General features: G+C 50.1%; 6 protein-coding genes across 6 annotated transcripts; 2 read left to right on the top strand and 4 right to left on the bottom strand.

Moving 5' to 3' along the window:
• Positions 1-149: 149 nt before the first annotated feature.
• NECHADRAFT_85682 (uncharacterized protein) lies at positions 150-1,075 on the bottom strand (the record flags this gene model as incomplete). Its single annotated transcript, XM_003039792.1, has 2 exons — positions 150-559; positions 682-1,075. The coding sequence occupies 2 exons, from the start codon at positions 1,073-1,075 to the stop codon at positions 150-152; spliced, it is 804 nt and encodes a 267-aa protein (XP_003039838.1).
• Positions 1,076-3,358: 2,283 nt separating this feature from the next.
• Positions 3,359-5,233, top strand: NECHADRAFT_50082 (uncharacterized protein; the record flags this gene model as incomplete). The annotated part of the gene is made up of 7 exons (XM_003039998.1): positions 3,359-3,678; positions 3,727-3,928; positions 3,977-4,018; positions 4,068-4,215; positions 4,265-4,370; positions 4,419-4,778; positions 4,828-5,233. The coding sequence occupies 7 exons, from the start codon at positions 3,359-3,361 to the stop codon at positions 5,231-5,233; spliced, it is 1,584 nt and encodes a 527-aa protein (XP_003040044.1).
• A 190-nt stretch (positions 5,234-5,423) lies between these two features.
• NECHADRAFT_85680 (uncharacterized protein) lies at positions 5,424-7,469 on the bottom strand (the record flags this gene model as incomplete). The annotated part of the gene is made up of 2 exons (XM_003039791.1): positions 5,424-6,967; positions 7,016-7,469. The coding sequence occupies 2 exons, from the start codon at positions 7,467-7,469 to the stop codon at positions 5,424-5,426; spliced, it is 1,998 nt and encodes a 665-aa protein (XP_003039837.1).
• Positions 7,470-7,869: 400 nt separating this feature from the next.
• NECHADRAFT_50101 (uncharacterized protein) lies at positions 7,870-9,816 on the bottom strand (the record flags this gene model as incomplete). The annotated part of the gene is made up of 3 exons (XM_003039790.1): positions 7,870-8,962; positions 9,013-9,496; positions 9,549-9,816. 3 exons carry the CDS (start codon positions 9,814-9,816, stop codon positions 7,870-7,872), a joined length of 1,845 nt encoding a protein of 614 aa, XP_003039836.1.
• A 1,802-nt stretch (positions 9,817-11,618) lies between these two features.
• On the top strand, positions 11,619-12,085 carry NECHADRAFT_49822 (uncharacterized protein; the record flags this gene model as incomplete). Its single annotated transcript, XM_003039997.1, has 2 exons — positions 11,619-11,911; positions 11,962-12,085. The coding sequence occupies 2 exons, from the start codon at positions 11,619-11,621 to the stop codon at positions 12,083-12,085; spliced, it is 417 nt and encodes a 138-aa protein (XP_003040043.1).
• A 130-nt stretch (positions 12,086-12,215) lies between these two features.
• NECHADRAFT_85677 (uncharacterized protein) lies at positions 12,216-13,114 on the bottom strand (the record flags this gene model as incomplete). Its single annotated transcript, XM_003039789.1, has 2 exons — positions 12,216-12,246; positions 12,276-13,114. 2 exons carry the CDS (start codon positions 13,112-13,114, stop codon positions 12,216-12,218), a joined length of 870 nt encoding a protein of 289 aa, XP_003039835.1.
• Between the last annotated feature and the right edge of the window lie 24 nt (positions 13,115-13,138).

The raw sequence follows: 13,138 nt of genomic DNA, 5'->3' as shown, positions 1-13,138 counted from the left end.
AATTGATTTTCTTGGGGGTGGTATTTTCGGGGTTTGTTAGTTGGTTTTTATTTAAATAATAGGGGTGCATTATGAATAGAGGAACGCTCAACAACTAATTCCACCATGAAGGAGTGAAGAGAATGTGAATATGCTAACCCACCCACCATCTAGTCCTGTCGTGCCCTGTCGCCTACCGAGTACCCTGGGAGCTCAGCAGGCGCTGATTCGGCCGGCATCTCTGCCTTTGGTTTATATCCATTCTCAACCTCGGGGACGGCCCTAGACCGATCGAGGGCGTCCTTCTTGGCCTTTCGGAGAAAGAATATAAGCCAGACACTTGAACCACCAAGGAGAAACCCTCCGATTGAACCGCCGATGGCTCCACCTATCAACGCGGGACTTGGGCTTGAGTCTGAGTCTGAGTTCGAGTCTGAGTTCGAGTCCGAGTCCGAGCTTGAGTCTTTGTCTGCTGGCCCTGTCTCGTTTGGGGATGTGGATGCGGTGCTACTGGTCTCTTCGTCTTTGGCGGTTGATGTTGTTTCTTGACTTGATGATGTTGTAGTTGCTTCAGAAGTTTCTGTGGATTGTGTAGACGTAGACTGAATAGAGCTTGTTGCCGCGAGTATGGTTGTAAGGACAGAAGGTTCCACTCATAGGTAGTTAGCAATGAATCAACAGGCCTGGACAACATTGACTTACCCGAGAAGATGAGTGCCTTTGACTCATCCTTACAGACATTGGCATTTTGGGTCCTGGGACAAAAGAATCGATCCGTATACCCCTGACACCTCGTCACGTCTGTACCTCCAGTATCCTCTCCCTCGGCTTCAGTGCAGAAATTGGGACACTCGCTGCTAGACCAATCCTGGTTTGTACAACTGCCACGGGCGAACTTGCCTGTACCCACGTCCTCAACGAACTGACACATACCCGTTGAGACGCAGATGTAGCCCTCTGCGCAACATGCGGAGGCTTCAGCGTCTGGTTTGCATGGTACGTCACGAGGGGCGTCTTCGCCATTTGGGTAGTAGCATTGAGCGTGTACTAGAGTTGAGGAGAGGGCGATGGCAAGAATGAAGCGGGAAGAAGCCATTTTACTTATTGTTGCGAGGAGCATGGCTGAGGAGCGAATGTGTAGAGTTGAAAGAGTGTATGGACGAGCGAGAGAACGAGAAGAAGATCAACGGGGCGGAGGGAGGAGATTGCATCCAAAGAAAATGACCGTCCGTTAAGATAATCTTATGACAAGAGCACAGGCACTCTTGTAAATGAAGACATTGGCTCAGGAGAGCTCGTAGTATCCGCTCCAAGTGCAGCTGAATGGAGGAGAGCGGCAAATGGAGCCCAATTCGGCAATCTTCAAGCGTATTTTTTAAGGGGAGCCCTGGTTCCGACACAACGGCTGAGATGGGGCCTTTTTTATTTATCCAATCGTAGGGGAGTATATGGGACTTTAGAGCGATGTTAATTTTGTTTTCTGGATTGCTGTGGTTGCTCTGCGACGTGTGAGATGTGTTGTGACACTTGGCGGGGGATATGTCTGAATTGCCTCACTTCGGCTCTGTATCTCCACTGGGATGATTTCTGGCCGTCAAAGATCCATTCTGTCATTTTCTTTGATCAAGACTGGGGTCATCATCAGACCAGGGTTGGTTTGTGAGGCCTGAATATCGGGCCCTCTTACCACTGCTTTGGGGGAGTCAAGAGTTGGTGGTCAACCGGTCCGTGGTCTGGGGACTTGTGCTTGCACTTGAATGCACAATAGAAGGAGCGTTCAAAGTATATGGAATGTCGTCAAGACCCGTGGAATCGTCCAAGTGCTGCCGAGGATGTGTGCCGCCTAGAGATTCTCGATATCCGCTTTCAACTCCAGGCGAATGCAAAATTGGAATGCGGGGAGACATATGAATGCGTAATATTTGATACCTGGAAGACTAAAATTGGAGTTTGCGTTTCGTTAACAACAGGAAATCGTGTGATGGGCGTCTCTGCGGACGACGTGGACCTGACAGGGCCGTTTCCTGCAAAGCACTGAAAGCACAGCATTGCCGAGTTGGAGATGCTCAGTCTTGAAAGAGGCTATTAGTAACTGTATCTGATGCGAACTCTGAGATTGAGTGTTGGCCTGTGGTTCATCGCGCAAGTTGAACAATGGGATAAAGCTGAAGCGTCAGTGTGTATCGCCACCTTAGAGTTGGTGGATGCTTGGTGTTGGACTGTTGGAAGTATAATTGTGATCGGATTCGTAGGTCTTGGAGGATCGGGGATCAATACCCGATAGCGCAAAAAGATGAATGATTGATGAAAAAAAGAAATTGGTTAGTTGTCGTGAGTGAGTAGAGCATCAACTTGATGCATCTCGCTCGACAGGTGATTTTACAGCCGACCTAAACTGCGTGACAGACATGAACAGTGTGTCTTGCGCCATCATCAACCACATTGTCGCCTTGAACAATGACACTTGAGAATTGACATTTCCAAAAACATGTGCTCATCGAATGCTCCTTCGGTTCTCGCTAAGAACGGCGCGTGGGATGGACTCGGTCTAAGCGAAGGTGACAATTCGGTTCCATTCCTTCTCGATGGTTGAATAACGAGGTTTGGGACGAGCTCGGCTTAAGAAGAATTCTCGGAAAACGACGGCGACGTGGATATGGATCCTCGGGAGGTTGGCATGACCTTTATCCACTGGAAGCGCAGAGTCGACGTAGGGCTTAGCTTGTACAAAACCGTTCGAGCCAAGACGGGAGCTTATGGTCTTGGGAGACAGGGGTTCATAAAGAGCCTCTTGCTCAACATCTCGTGAGTATGCAAAAGTTCAAGGGCAATGTTGTCAATGAGTAAAGGAATGGCGACATCGTTCATGTTTAAATACAGGCTGCCATATGGTTCAAGGTCCCAGTTTTACAAGCAATCTATTACCTACACCTTTCCCGGAAACAAAGAGCACGGGGCAACACGAGCTTTTTTACTCTACAGATCGGCCCGTATGCTACGTGTGTGGCTACGGCACGGCCGAGCCGACGGCTGTGACGTTACCAAAGGATCGGAGACCCTAGCAGAGTGCTAAGTTACTGCCTGTTCGTTATGTAACAGGCCCGTGTCAGATGCGATCGTCACTCCATCCGCTAGACAAAAGGCGGAAGGTGCAGTAAAAAGACCATGTCTTGGAGGTTACGTGAAGTGTAATCTGGGATATCTGTGTGGGTTTGCCTCTGAGCACGCAATTCCTCGTGCTCTGCCTTTTTGGGTGTTGGAGATGGGGGATTTTGAAAGTCAAATACATGAGGGTTTCCGACAACGATATGAGCTTGGTTTTGAAGTATCAAAGGGTCCAGAATTTGACCTGACATGTCTTTTTAACTGATCAACAACAATGGCAATAATCAACCCAGACTCAAAAGATCTCGGCAAAGATGATGTCGAAAACTCGGCAGCCCACGTTGGCCGGGGTCCGACCCAGTCCGACCTACTACGTCGCTCGCTCTCGGCACGCCAGGTCCAGATGATTGCCATCGGAGGCACGATCGGTACTGGTTTGTTCTTAGGCACGGGAAAGTCCCTGGCCACTGGTGGACCAGCCTCTATTCTCATCGCGTATGCAATTGTGGGTTGCATCGTGTTTACTACCATGTTGAGTTTGGGAGAGATGGCTGCTTTTATCCCCGTCGCTGGTAGTTTTTGTACTTTTGCCGGGTTAGTAAAAGTTTGGTTTTGGATGTGATTGGATACTGACATTAGTAGACGTTTTGTTGATGATGCTTTTGGCTTTGCTCTTACATGGAACTACTGGTTCAACGATGCCGTATCCACTGCCTCTGATCTGGTCGCTCTGCAACTTATTCTACAGTATTGGACTGACAATTTTCCGGGATGGGCTCTCAGCTTGATCTTTTGGGTTGTGCTGATTGGTGTCAATATTATTTCTGTGCGAGCATATGGCGAGGTATGTTTGTGATCCGTTGGGCATGGATCATTTACTTACAAGTTGCAGCTTGAGTATTGGCTCAGTTTACTCAAAGTCATAACCATTGTTGTAAGTATCAGAACGTCAATTGCAAACAACAGTCTCTAATATTTCCCAGGTCTTCATTGTCATGGGAATCGTCGTCAACTGTGGTGGAAATGCCGAGGGAAGATACATTGGAGGTGAAAACTGGCACATCCCAGGTGCTCCTTTCGTGGGCGGCATCGGTGGTTTCGCCTCTGTCTTTGTCACTGCCTCATTTGCCTGTAAGTTCCCTGACTAATAAGTGCCAAAGGCATTCGCTAACACCAACAGACGGAGGAACTGAGAGTATCGCCATCACGGCTGGTGAGACTAAGGATCCCACCAGGAACCTTCCTAAGGTGGTCAAGAATGTCTTTTGGCGTATTATCCTTTTCTAGTATGCTGTCCGTGGGATTAAATATTGTCTGGATGCTAACATTCGCAGCCTCCTCTCAGTCCTCCTGATCGGCCTCAACGTCCCATACACCTACCCCGACCTTGACTCCAAGGAGACCCGCACATCCCCTTTCACCATCGTCTTTGAGATGACTGGCGCCCACGCCGCAGGAAGTGTCATCAACGCCGTTATTCTGACTAGTGTTCTCTCTGCTGGAAACCACGCCCTCTTTGCAGGCGTCAGGTTGATGTACACCCTGGCTTTAGAAGGCCATGCACCCAGGGTCTTGGGAAGATTGAACAGAAACCAAGTTCCCTGGATTGCTGTCCTGGTAACTGGAGCCGTTGCTGGTCTCTGCTTTGGATCGAGCTTTATCGGAGCTGGCCAACTATGGTCTTGGCTTCAGAAGTAAGTATTCCCATGTCATTAATCTTGAACCTTGTCTAACACCTCTTAGCATCGTCGGCGTATCAAACCAGCTAAGCTGGATCTCCATCGGTATTACATCCATCCGCTTCCGCGCCGCCCTCAAAGTCCAAGGCAAAACGCACCTCCTCCCCTTCCGAAACTGGACGTACCCCTACGGCCCATGGTTCTGCGTCATCCTCAACAGCTTCCTAGTCCTGGTGCAAGGCTGGAGCTGCTTCAGTCCCAAGTTTGACGGCGTCAGCTTTGTAAGCTTCTACGTTGAACTTCCCATCATGCTCATCATGTACCTGGGGTGGAAGTTTATTAAAAAGACAAAGACTGTTAAACTGGAGGAGATGGATCTTGAGACGGATACTTATACTATTGAGGAAAAGGTTGAGGAGGTAGCGGGGTGGAAGGGCAAGGTTAAGAATGTGATTACTTGGTTGTTCTAGATGTTGAAGCAGTGGAGGAAGACGTCAATGGAATGGGAGAAAGCGTTTAATTATCCCATATTATTATAATGCATACCAAGTCTATTTCTTTCAACGCCGTAATTTCGATACCCCTTGCTCCCCATAGTAAACATCCCGTGACTCTAATTGCCTTCCCAAACGCCAAGACACTCGCAACAAGACCCAAAAACTAGACCAGCAGGATACGCGATGACCACTTCCTCTGAATTGGATATCCAACGAAACACCCCAGCCGAACGTACTTTTTATATTCCACCAAGGCCTGAAAAGCTGATTTCAACAGTCTGCGAGGCGGGGGCTCCATAGCATACGCCTCTACGATGATGAGACCTGAGCTTGGTCCGAGGTATAGAAACCAGACATCCACCAACTCAAGAGGGCTCTTGTCATCTCGTCGCAGGCGGTGATGAATGGGTACTGCGTCACTGTCTAGGTAAGTCTTCATCGTCGTCGGCAAGGTCGTCCAAGGGCTGAAATTGTCATAACCTCCATAGTAGCTCCCCGAAGTCGACAACCTGATCGTCTTGACACTTCGAAGGTATCCGTTAATCAGTAGCCCTTCGCCCTTGACTTTAGCCCGGATGTATGTCGGGTCGGCGCCTTTGAGAAACTTGATCTGTCCATCTGCAGATGCCCAAGACCATGAAGGTGCACGACGATTCGTCTGACAGGTGTGGACTCGTATCCTGTCAACAGTGTGACCGCGGTGTTCCCACAAGAGTGACTCTGCGAGCTGGTCCATCCATACTCCGCAGAGGTAGGTTGTTGGTGAGCCGTGTTGTGCTATCTTTGCTAGCCCTGATATGACTAGGAGCCTGTCGTTCGGATACATGAGGCTATTTTTACTGTATTCGGCGACGATGGACTTCCAGTTGGCTCGGATGTTGCTTGGTACATCGCGTTCTGTGACTTTGCGAGGTAGAGGCTCGCTTTCCATGAGGCCTTCTCGAGACTTGCATGCTCGACATCTCCACGACATCTCTCCCTTTTCGTAGGAAATGGATCTGACGCAGAGGAAAGACTCCTGAAAGACCCATCCTCTCCAACGCAGCGGTTCATTTAACGAATGGGGCTCTATGGCATTGGCACAGCGGCCGAGGTAGACCATGTCTTGACCCTTCTTGTCTGCTGGAAACTCGTAGTATGAGCGGGAGAGATTGTCTCGGTCGCAGAGGAGTCCTTGATGGGTATCGTCGCTTGAAGGTGCAGCTATCGTCAAGAAAGCGCAGCGGAATATGGTTCCCATTTGCTGTGCTTGCATTTCCCAGTCTTTGACGGCTTCTTCTCCTGAGCCTTGCATGATGCATAGTGAGTCGATCCACACGTAGCGTACATTGAGGCGCCTGGTAATGATGATGGTGTCTTTGATAGTCTCTGAAAGCTTTTCGAATGGGATGCGTCGCTCCAGCTCAGATTTATTGGATGGTGTTAGGGCAAAGAATGGCTTCGGCCCCCAGCAATAACCAAGAGCCATGTATCTCCCACGCTGATTGACAGCTGTGGTTACCAGCCTGGGAGGTTCAGAGCCGTCGGAAGGTCCAACGTCAATCAATCGAAGAGGTAGAGGTGACCTGTAATTTGATGGACAGGTTCCGTAGTGCTTGAATAGACAATCCGAAATCCATTGCTTGGCTAGGTCGAAACAAGTTGGGGATCCAGAGTTGGTCTCGATCCTTCGGAACTTGACATGGCATCTCCTATCTTCAGGTTGCCCTAGAAAGAATTAGCATCTATATATTGCCATGGCGACGAAGAGCTTACCATGTCTGGGGTCTGCGTACAAGACGACACGGCCTCGAGTCACCCATGGCTTAGCATCTGGTGGACCAAGATGCGAAAGACCCGAAAAGTCAAGGGCCCAACCCAAATCCTGTCGCTTCCTCTTGTTGACGACTATCACGTCGATCTGCTGAACTGGTGTCTTGAATGGAGGGTTGCAATACAGTGCAATGACGGGGTCGTCCATCGCCAGTATCTTGGCTGTGCGATTCTTGAGAGACCACCATACTAGAGAGCATAGGTAGCATTCGTTTTCGCTTGGAGATTTTACTTCTTGTAGAGTTTGTTTCACGTCAATGCCCAAGACGTAGCCGTGGCCTGTAATGTCGCGTAGTGAAGCGTTCTTGCATCCAGGACAAGGCTTCGCGGAGGGGTTGCGTCGAAAGATTTGACCGTTCATAGCCGACAGCTTCTGTATAGCTGACGGCCCTTCCATGGTTAAAGAGTCTGTGGTGTTAAATCATGAGCGAGGGGTTGATCTCGTAGGGCCCTTGAGGATGTCAGTCTCGTATAAGTTCAAGCGTTGGTGGCCTCCGCTATGACATGCCGCACTATTACATTTGCGGACATGAAACAAGATGAACGGATTCGTCAACAAGGCTGTGAAAAGAGGAGGCAGGCTTCCTCATGACCTGAACTCATGGTGGTCAGCACTGCCTCGTTTTCCACGCTCGACTAAGTTTAGTAGGCAAGCCCATCTGCAGCCTCGACGGCCGAGCACCCCTGATCTCACCACAGACTCGTACTCTTATTTTATGTGACCAAAGTTAAAACAATATGTATTCAGTAATAATGATGTACTAGACATGTAGAAGTTTAAACATTTCTTTTGTACTTTAGTGGTGCCACTTCTTCCCACGTGTCCCCTGACGGCCCGGGGCGTATTCTTCAGGAACGGTTGGCCATTGGTCGACACCGTCTTGGATCACCATCATCATGCCTCCTACCATGTGGTTGTTGATATGGCAGTGCAGAAGCCAGGGGCCTGGGTTGCTGGCGTGGTATCGGACTACTACCCAGGTCACATCCTGCTCTGCGGGAAGGGAGGTGAAGGCGTCTCTTCGGGGAGGGTTTACGATGTTGAATTGATCGGGGATCTCCTTCATGGCTTCTTCAACTGAGCTCCATCTGAAGACGCCGGTTCCAGAACCGATCTGGTACATCTTTGTGCCGTGCTTGTGGATGGGATGCGGCGGCTGAGGAACCATTGATGCGACAAAGACGAGGTCGACCCATTGATTCAGCTTTGTCGAGATGGTGACGTTGTTGTTGACGTAGGGCATCGGGTTAAACAGGGTAGGTTTCTGAACATCGAGGTCATCAGGCATGAGTCGTGTATCATTAAGCGCCCAGAGATACGTCGCGCCGTCGATCTTCATGCTTAGGTTGAAAGTGACATCGGCAGTGGGCGAGATGGGATCCGGTGGGAAGGGATAAGCCTTGTGCTGTTCGAAAAAGACAACATCCTTGGACGTGGGGAGACCGACGAGGTTGATGTATGCCTCGGCCTCCTGAGCTTCTCCGTACCCGTCGACCGAGAGGATGGCATGCCCTGTAATGAGCTGCGGCGCGCTGTTGGCGTTGAAGCGCATCTTGAAGTCTCCTGACTTTTCAATCTTGACAAACACCGAGTACCTATCGCCGTTTGTCACAGTGATGGCCTGGACCTTTTGGGGCTCGATGTATGAGCCATCCATGGCGTAAACCCAGAGCTCGTGGCCGTCAATGGAGAAGACGCCGGTGACAAAGTTGATTGCGCCGACAATGTCAAAGGCTACCCACTTGGCTGATCTGTGGTGCTTGTTGGAGACCTTGATGACTTCAATTTGACCCTTGGTTTCTTTGCAGCCGGAAAATGTTCCTGGGAGGAGGGCGCTTTCGTTGCCGCCACCTCCGCCGAGGGCTAAGAGAGCAGCAGCAGGGAGACAACTAAGAACTGTCAGCAATAGATCTTCAGTTTATAGTATCCATTTACTCACGCCTTGTCAGTCATGGCACCGTTGGGTACAGCACCAAGATACGCCTTCTGAACCGGGTTGAGGTTGGCCTCTACCTCTTCCTTGGGGATGCACTCTACCCTTCCCTTGCCATTGAAGAGAATGGAATCATAGCACGAGTCCTCAACACCAGCAGCAAGTGTCATCTCCCACTTCTCATTCGAAGTGAGATGCACAAAGTCCGCAATGACAATCGGCTTGACACGCTTCTCAGCCTCCTCCAAGGCGCATACAGTCTCGTAGTCATCCGAGATGAGGTGGAAAGGATTCGGGTCCTCCCGTCGAGGATGAATAACCATGGGTCCGTAGAGACCATCTTCAATCTGACCCTTGAAGTGAGAGTGGTACCAATAGCTGCCGTGCTGCGTTGCCTGGAATTTGTAGGTGAAGCTGCATCCCGGCTCAATGGGAAGCTGTGTAACACCGGGGACACCATCCGACCAAGGGGTTCCCTTCATCTCGATGCCTAAAGTTGGTCAGTGATGTTAATTATAGGTAAACGTTTACGAGGTGCATACCGTGATAGTGGATGGTGATGTTTTCTGGGGAGTAGTTGTGCACTCGCACGACAACCCAGTCATCTTGGTCAATCTCGAGGACAGGACCGGGAGATTGGCCGTTGACGAGCAGCATCTTTCGGGAAAAGCCATCTGGAGCATAGTCGTCCCATGTTATCTTGAGGTCAAACTCTTTGGTCTGCTTCCAGTGGCCATTGGCTGCTACAGAAGTGAAGAAGGAGTGGAGAAGCAGAGGAAGAAAGACGAGGTAGGAGATAAAGGAAGCCATCTTGGCGGTATCTACCAGGCCAGAGTTGCTTGAGAGGAGTGGTCTCAACTGTCGATCTGCGGGATGCTCGCCATGATATTATACTCACCGCATCCATTAGACTCTCCATCATTTCGTTCCATTCCATTGGGTCTGTCTCTGAGTGTTGCTAGGCGAACTTTTTTACGGCTTACATGGCGCCCAGCAATGTTGGGCTGCGCCGCCATGTAGCATCACCAAGGGATGGGGGAAAGCGCACGAGTGAGACCATGCCATTTCGTATCAGAGAAGCCAATAGAGACATTGTTGCACATGCGGTGTCTTGTTCTCTGCCGCCGTGGGGTCAGCACTAGACCATGACCCCTTTGAGCAATTCTGCGCGCTCATCTGGCGGGCGACTATTGGATGTTGATGTGTTCTTGGCTGAGGTGAGCTGAGCTTGACGTGTCTAGAGGTTAACCTGGATGTAGATCACAATGGAGCAAGCGAGGAACAAGTTGACAGCTGAAAGACATGTTGGCAGCTGAATTGCCGTCTTTGGAAAGTTAGGTAGCTCGCTTAAAAAACACCGAGGACGTGTTATCTTGGCGACTTTTTGGGTCCGGGGAATACGAAAATTGGCGAGAGACATTGGCGGATAGGGCTGGTGTTTGGGTTGGGGAGGTCATTGGCTGTTGGATACGGTTTGTCAGACGTGATTTTATGCAGACTTGGCATAAAACTAAGAGTATTATCTCAGCCAGGGGAAACGTTATTTAGAGGGTTTACTCGGCCGAATGTCAGCAGTGAGATTGGGGATCGACGTCAGATTACCGCATACTCGGGCTTACCAGTGAGGGAGACGAGATACGAGATAGATAACAGCAAGGAGGATGTAGTACGTGGAGGATCAATTGTTCAAGATTGTTTATGAAGTTTATGAATGGCATCGCTCAATGTCCGGCACCCGAGGATCCGAAGGATCGCACTCCGAACGACAAGGGTAGTCCGGGCAATATTACAAGGATACAGCCCCATCCTTGCCAAGTATCACCGTGAATCTGCATCCTCAGGGCTGAATCAGTTCAAAGCTTGGTCATTGCAGGATATTCATAGTTCTTCTCATGTCAAGATGACAAACATGCTCTTCAACAACATGGTGACAACCTTCATCTCACCTTGGCTTATAACAGCACCTTCAACAGCATAGGCCCTTGGCTTACACCAAACATGTTGCTTACTCCCCACGGCTTTCAACAAGCACCGCTTACCGCCCCAAAACCCCACACTCCACTGTATCTCAAACTATTTTACCCCTTCAAGGCGTGACTCATTCACGCGTCACCCAGTCGGAGCGAGTCTGTCGCGAACACACGTGCCCTGAACAGCGGTGGGCGGACTTCCCCTCATGTCCGGGTCGGATAGATAGCTTGACGGCGCGGACATTGAGGACATAAGATGAACGCCGTGGCGGTGGTTCGAGGTCCGGATAGGCTGCGGCGTATCATATGTGGACCAAAATGGACCAGACACGAGTGCTACTCTCGTGTTGGATCCTTAACACAATATGGTGGTTTATCATAACGCCTAAAATAACGCCTAAACATAATGAATGTCAATATGCGTGAGCCATTTTGGCTCATGGCATGATTCTCGAACAAGGAACAAGGGGATCACTCATGTGGTGTTGTTGGAGACAAGTATCACCGTGAATGCGTTGCCATGGTTGAAATACTTAAGACCAGCCACATCCCATCTCCAACTCGAAAAACACTCTTCATTCGCATCAATCAAACATACAAATTCACCAAACACTTTAATCAATCACTTCTACCACCGCAATCATGGGCATTGGACACCTTGGACTCCCCGTCGGCGACCACTACGTCGAGATGCGCGACTTCTACAAGGCCATCCTCGCCCCTCTTGGTTACACGATGAAGATGGAGGCTGACTACGGTCATCCTTTCTGCGGCTTTGGTGAAGAGGGCGCTGGAATGGAGTTTTGGCTTGGTGGTGGTGCCAAAGGTGGTTTGCAAAAGTATGACGGCAAGCTTGAGGGCCGTGTTGCGCCTATTCACGTCGCTTTCAATGGAAAGAGTCGTGAGCATGTTGATGAGTGGTACGAGGCAGCCATGTAAGTCAAAGGCCCCTATGATGAACTGGATGGTACTGATGATTGAGTAGCAAGGCTGGTGCTGTGGACAATGGCAAGCCGGGCCTTCGACCGGAGTACATGCCTGGCTACTACGGCGCCTTTGTCCTCGACCCTCTGGGCAACAACATCGAGGTTGTTCACTTGACATTCTAATTTGACACTGAAGGTTAAAGGTGTGGAGATGAGCGAGGAGTATGGAGTCGAGTTGATGAAATGGAGGCGTTGCTAGTTGTCGTGTCGATAAGATGTAAATGAACAAGATGTCTCAGACCCTTTTTACGAATCAAACGTCTGAATCTGAGGATTCTCGTGAACTGTGGGAATGCCATCTCTCAATAACCACCATCCAATCACCTCTGGAGGATAATGATCAGTGTCGTGTTCACGGTCCTGCCATCCATCACCAGGTTCTGCCTCTTCCCCAAAGCCCTTTTCAATGTCCTCCTTGACCTCTTTCCACGTCACCATCATTGAGCTAAGTCCGTTGTCGTGTCGAATGTCGTTGAGAAGCTGCGCTCGATCGGTACCCCGATTTCTTGTGGTCTCCCACGGGATCTGCGTACTCTCCGGGAGCGTGATGAGGATGGCTTCATAGTTCTGTGCCTGGTATGGCTCTCGTCCCCACATCATGCCGCCTTTATGGCGCAGCATTGGGAGGATATAGTTGACGGTTCGCATGCTCGGCATGTGAACATACAATGTCTCAATCGCAGCCCTCCAGTAACGAGACGTTGTCGCGCCTTGTCGGGGAGTATCTCGAAAGAAAGCGCGCCATTCAACACCAACATTGAGAACCTGGTCCAAACCAACAATCGTCATGCTCCCCAGGTTCGGCTTAAGCTGAAGCATATTGCGCTGGTTCCGGTCAAAGTAGAGCATATCATGTTCCATATTGAACCAGACACCAGGGTCGTTCCCATAGGGCGAGAGGAAGAAGCCTTTGCGCAACGCAACGGCGCGGGACTCTTTGCAAGTAGACAATGCTGCTGGGAGAGCATGACGGATGTGGAAGCGAAAGAACTTGGCCGGTCTCGATGCTGCTTCTTCCTGAGGACGTCTTGAGATTCCCTTCACATGAAAGACTCGACGAGTGGGGAGACTGAACTCCCAGACGAGATCTCGTAACTCTGGAGGCAGATCATTGAACTCGAGGTTTCGTGGAGCGTCCTTCTGGCGAGACATGATTGTGATTCACTGAACAAGATT

Source organism: Fusarium vanettenii (assembly GCF_000151355.1).
Source record: "Fusarium vanettenii 77-13-4 chromosome 10 genomic scaffold NECHAsca_82_chr10_2_0, whole genome shotgun sequence".
Classification (NCBI taxonomy): domain Eukaryota; kingdom Fungi; phylum Ascomycota; class Sordariomycetes; order Hypocreales; family Nectriaceae; genus Fusarium; species Fusarium vanettenii.
This window is presented reverse-complemented; position numbering and strand designations above follow the sequence as displayed.